The sequence below is a fragment of the Echinops telfairi genome, unplaced genomic scaffold (genome assembly GCF_000313985.2).
Source record: "Echinops telfairi isolate 266 unplaced genomic scaffold, ASM31398v2 ScPeMD7_4225;HRSCAF=4972, whole genome shotgun sequence".
In the NCBI taxonomy this organism is placed as follows: Eukaryota; Metazoa; Chordata; class Mammalia; order Afrosoricida; family Tenrecidae; genus Echinops; species Echinops telfairi.
Window position 1 is genome coordinate 19,369,507 of NW_022108124.1, and position 5,345 is coordinate 19,374,851.

Below are 5,345 nucleotides of genomic sequence, written 5' to 3' on the forward strand. Positions count from 1 at the left end.
ACAGACCTTAAACTAATCAAAGGGACAACGTTAACGCCGGGTAAAGCTCTGAAGGGTCGGGAAGTAGGAGGAGTGGTAACAAAGCAACACAAGGAGGAGGAAGGGTAAGGAAGTCACTGCCGCTGAGTCCATGCAGACTCGTGGCGATCCGACAGGACAGGGTAGAACTGCCCCTGTGGGTTGGCAAGCCTGAATCTTTCAGGGAGCAGAAAGCCTTAGCTCTCTCCAAAACAGCTGGCTGAGGGTTTCGAACGGCTGACCTTGTGCCCAACGCAAAACCACCACACCACCAGGGCGCTTATTAAACTGAGGGATTGCAATCAATAAGGTGACACCAATGGATATGAGTAGTTGAATATAAAATAGTTGATTATATGCTCTTTCAACCTTGACCCAACTCACAAGTACATATGTATACATACATATATATAAATATACACACACGCATACGTATGAGGGGGTACCCCCCCAAAACCCCGAATTTCGCTGGGCAGAGCAGAGCTTTTGCAGTACACATTTTTCCTGCTCGGTCAGCATTGAGCAACTCGGTCTGAGCTGGTGCACCCAGTGGCATCAGCTGGGGAGGTTCTCTCTGGTCACAGTGAATTTTTTCATAAAAGCAGTTTCGTTCAAACCTTTCTGTGATGGCCGATTTATGAGAACAGCATGCGGCTGTGAAATTTTATTATCTGGGGAAAATGCTGCAGAAACTGTTGTGAGGTTGAGCACAGCTTACAAGGACAGCGCTATGGGATAAACTCAAGTGTATGACTGTTTTTCTCATTTCAAAAAAGGTGAAACGTTGATTGATGACAAACCTCATACTGGACGTCCATCAACTTCCTGAACTTTTGAAAATGTCAACTCTTAGTGCATTTGGAGTTCATTCCACCAGGTCAGACCGTTAATCAAGCTTTCTATTTAGAAGTTCTGAAAAGATTGTGTAATGGTGTGCAACAGAAAAGGACTGATGTGTAGCAGACGGGGGCTGTTTTTGCCACCATGACAATGCACCTGCTCACACAGCCATCTCAGTGCGCCAGTTTTTTGCAAATAACAGCATGCCTCTCTTGTCCCATGCATCTTACTCACCTGATCTTGCTCCATGCAACTTCTTTTTGTTTTTGTGAATGAAGAGGGGCATGAAAGGACAGCAATTTGATGACGTAGAAGAGGCGAAGGAAAAAAAAAAGAGAGAGGTGCTGTCAGCCATCCAAACAGATGAGTTTGAAAAAAAACATTTCCAAGAATGGAATCACAGATTTGACAAGTGTATTAAGTGACATGGAAAGTACTTTTAAGGTGACAAGGTTGTTTTGTCAAATAAATTTAAATGCCTATCTTTGAAAAAATAATTCTGCTTTTGGGGGCAAGAGATATATTTCTATATATGTCACTGAATTCTGAACTTTAGTTTTTAGGCTTGGACCATCTAGTTAAAGCCACCATCCTTATTGGACCTCTGGTGATGTAGTAACCGTTGGGTTGCCTCCCCCAGCAGCAGTTTGCCACCACTAGCTGCCCAGCCTGAAACAGATGAGGGTTTCTACTCCCATTAGAGTTACAGTCTCAGAAACCCACTGGGGCAGTCCTAACCAATCCTACAGGGTCGTATGAGGCAGAATTGCCTTGACAGAGTTGCAATGAGTTTTCGTGAGACCCTGCTCCTTCATCTTGCCCCCAATTGTACCTCGTGTCTCCCTAATGAATTACCTCCACGTGGACCCTTGCTTTCCAGGGTCAGTTCTTCGTGTGGACTCTCTGACCACCCTGATCTTCCCAGGGCATTGCGCTTGTTTACTCCCCTGGTTGTGACACCCTTAAACTCAGGACCACATCCCCTTGTCATTATCTAAAAGTAGCAAAATGCTTGAAAGGAGGTTGTTCAGAAAGTTGACCCTGAGTCTCTCCGCATAGCTGCGTGCCAAGAAGATTTTGAATAAAATTCATTTTTGATACATTGTTTCTAAACCACAGATTTGGATTCCATAGAATTAGGAGGACCCCCAGCTGGGACATGGCAAATCCATGCGGAGACCAATTCAATCCAGTATTTTATCCTGCTACAATTAACATTCTCAACGACAATTCATCACCAAAAGATAAGGATATGTTCTTCCTCCAACACAGTTCGTCTCCCCTTATCTAAAAAAAAAATAATTTTTTTAAAAGATTAATAAACTTGAACTGCTCGAGTTGGTGAAATGCTTACTATAGGAACTAAACCTGCTTTCTGAAAGTTTCAACTCATCCAATCAGACAAAAGGCTGAGGCGAAAAGGGGTGGCGTTTATCAAGTTACACGCAGGACTCCATCTGTCATCTTAAACCTTTGTTACCAAGTGACACCAGAGGAGGGTATACCCCAAGGCAGTTCGAAAGAGTTTTATTTTACAGATGGCCAGTCCGAAGATTTCCATTTAGAGAGAAGACGCAGAAAGAAAACTAACAGCCCGTGAGGAAGAAACCCTGGGCTGGCTTTCCAGGGCTGAGTAATCGGCAGAGAGCCAGCGGCGGCGGTGAAAGGCATCTTTTCCAGCCGGGATCTGTCTGCGCAACCCCGTAATAAATGCGGCCACAGGGCCACGCGGCGCCTTCTGGTCACCCTCACAAACGCCGGTTCTCACCATGCCAAGCCGTCAGAAAAAGGTCCTTTTTTGCACGGCCGGGGTGCTAAGCTTTGCGTGCGCCCTGGGAGTCGTGACAGCCTTGGGGACACCGTTGTGGATCAAAGCCACCTTCCTTTGCAAAACGGGGGCTCTGCTCGTCAACGCCTCGGGGCAGGAACTGGACAAGTTCACGGGCGAGATGCACTACGGGCTCTTCCACGGAGAGGGCGTGAGGCAGTGCGGCTTGGGAGACAGGCCTTTTCGGTTTACTTGTAAGTAGCCATTGCGTCCGAAAGGTTGACTACTCTGGTCGTACTCTTTCGAGGGTCTGAGGAATCGTTGTTAAGGTCCCTGCCCTGTCTGTCTGTTGTGGGGCTGCTAACGCGAGCTCCGAACGGTCCCAGGAAACAGGGCTCCCGAGAGCAACTTCCCGGCTTCATCTGGTGCAGTTATTAATGACTTCCGCCTTGCTGTTGTCAAGTATTGCTTCGTCGTCCAGTAATTGGACGTTTGGAAAACAGTAGCAATTAAAACCGTTCTTCACTAGTCCTGCTCCGGATAAGAAATTCTGCGGTTCCATTTACAGAGTGGGCAATTTGGGGAAATGGGAGAGCTGAGCAGTGTTGGCATTATTTTGTTTGGTTGGTTAAAATAGGATAACTCTCGTAGGGTCCTTCAACGATTCTACCCTGCTTTTTCTTTCATAACTTTGTTTCCTCACTAGAGCCCCCACCCCCACCCCGTGATCTCCTGCTAGTGCTACCTTTGTGGCGGATTCAGTTGTCCGTGTGTATGTGTGTTTTAACCAATGTGGAAGCCACTTGTCTACCAAAAAAACTTCAATGACCTGCTGCCCCAACTGAGAAAGAAATAGGCGTCTATCGAATATAGAACATTTACAACCGATGGACTTCCAAATCGTGTAGACAATACGAGAAAGATTTTCCTGGCATGATTCTTTTGTGGAATAGAAGGGTTATCCTCAGTATTTATAACCCGTTTATCTTAAGAAGAAACTTTTGTTAAAGAAATTACCATGTGAATAGGCAACTCATTAAATGGAAATTAATAAGAAGTCATTTGTTATATCTCTCACAACACACATTCAGAAATTATTATTATTTCAGAAGGGCTGGTTTGGAACAATCTTATGAAGACAGAGTAGGGAATTACTGCATAAATCACTCATCAGGAAAGGAGGGTACCGATTGAGGCATTTAAAATGAATTCTCTTTTTGGCTGCGTTTTTTTTCTTCCAGCATAGGTAGAAGGCTCATTTAATTGAATTTATTATTAACATATGCAGTGGCTAATTAGATTTCAGCGCTAGCCTATTTATTATTTCTGCAACCTCTCTTATATCTTCTTAGCAGTCATTGGAAACCAACCTTCCACCCACCTGGGTTACCAGGTGATATGAATTTTCATAGGGCTGCAGAAATCCCCAAGAATTAATATTCAGCTTTCCAAGAAATTATCATTAACTACATGTGACGAAGTGGATCCCAACTCTATTCCCTGAATGGTTTCAGGTCATTAAGGTAATGGGGCTGTTGGAACGGCTTCGCTCTCCTTGAGCAGGGGGTGGGGGTGGGGGTCACTAAGGAGGCCGTCATCTGCTTTGCAACTGGATTAAAAAAAGAAAAAGGAGAAAAGGTGAGTCCCCTGATGTAACCATGAGTCAGTCCCCTATAGCGGGAGGGTGCAGTGAACTTTCTGAAGGCTGCCCAGCATTTTCTGCAGGAAAATGGAGACAAACAACCTTCCCCTTATGACAGAAGGCACGGCTGAAAACCTGCCACTCTTTTTCTGCATTCTCACTAGGGATACCCTCAGCAAGCTTTCAGGTCCATCCACCATCTAGTGAGTGGCTTTTACCCCCAGTCCCTCTCAGCTGGCCCTGTCCAGTACCACGTCCTTCGAAGCCCTTTCTCAGTAAACATTTCCCAAGCCCCTGGGTTGCAACCACACCCTCGCCTGTCTCAATGTCTCGGAGTGGGGCAAGCCGTTTCCCACTGGCTGTGAACCTGAAGGTGGGCAGCTCAGGATCATCCAGTTGCTGGAGGGAGAAAGGCCTGGCAATCCACTTCCATAAAGATGACAGGCAAGAAAATCCTAGGGAGCGAGTCTACTCTGGAACATACGGGGTCCACCTATATGTTTGGATTCACCTATTTAAGAGAACTGTATTTGTTCCCATTGTCCTTGGATGACCCCACCCTGACCCCCACTCCACCCCCTGCCTACCTCCCCACCCTCCGAAGCACAGTAAAGAAAATCTTACATCACTTGCTTGTTCTGCGCTGACAACCCACTCTGTGTACTATCCTAGACTTGATAAAATGCCGTTTTTAAAAAAAATCATTTTATTGGGGGCTTATACAACTCTTATCACAATCCGTCCATCCATCCATCCATTGAGTCAAGCACATTTGTACATTTGTTGCCATCATCATTCTCAAAACATTTGCTTTCTACTTGAGCCCTTGGTATCAGCTCCTCATTTTTCCTTTCCGTCCCTGCCCTCCCCCGCATGAACCCTTGATAATTTCTAAATTATTATTGTTTTGTCATGTCTTACACTGTCTGATGACTCCCTTCACTCACTTTTCTGTTTTCTGTCCCTCAGGGAGAGGGTTATATGTATATCCTTGTAATTGGTTCCCCCTTTTTACCCTACCTTCCCTCCACCCTCCTGGTATCGCCACTCTCACCACTGGTCCTGAAGGGATCATCC

The 5,345-nt window shown here is 45.6% G+C and overlaps 1 protein-coding gene across 1 annotated transcript in view; it reads left to right on the top strand.

Moving 5' to 3' along the window:
• The first annotated feature begins 2,627 nt into the window (after positions 1-2,627).
• Positions 2,628-5,345, top strand: part of CLRN1 (clarin 1) — a 64,010-nt gene continuing 61,292 nt past the window's right edge. The window contains exon 1 of the mRNA XM_004708538.1: positions 2,628-2,880. Coding sequence (XP_004708595.1) covers positions 2,628-2,880 — 253 coding nt within the window. The remainder of the gene's footprint in view (positions 2,881-5,345) is intronic.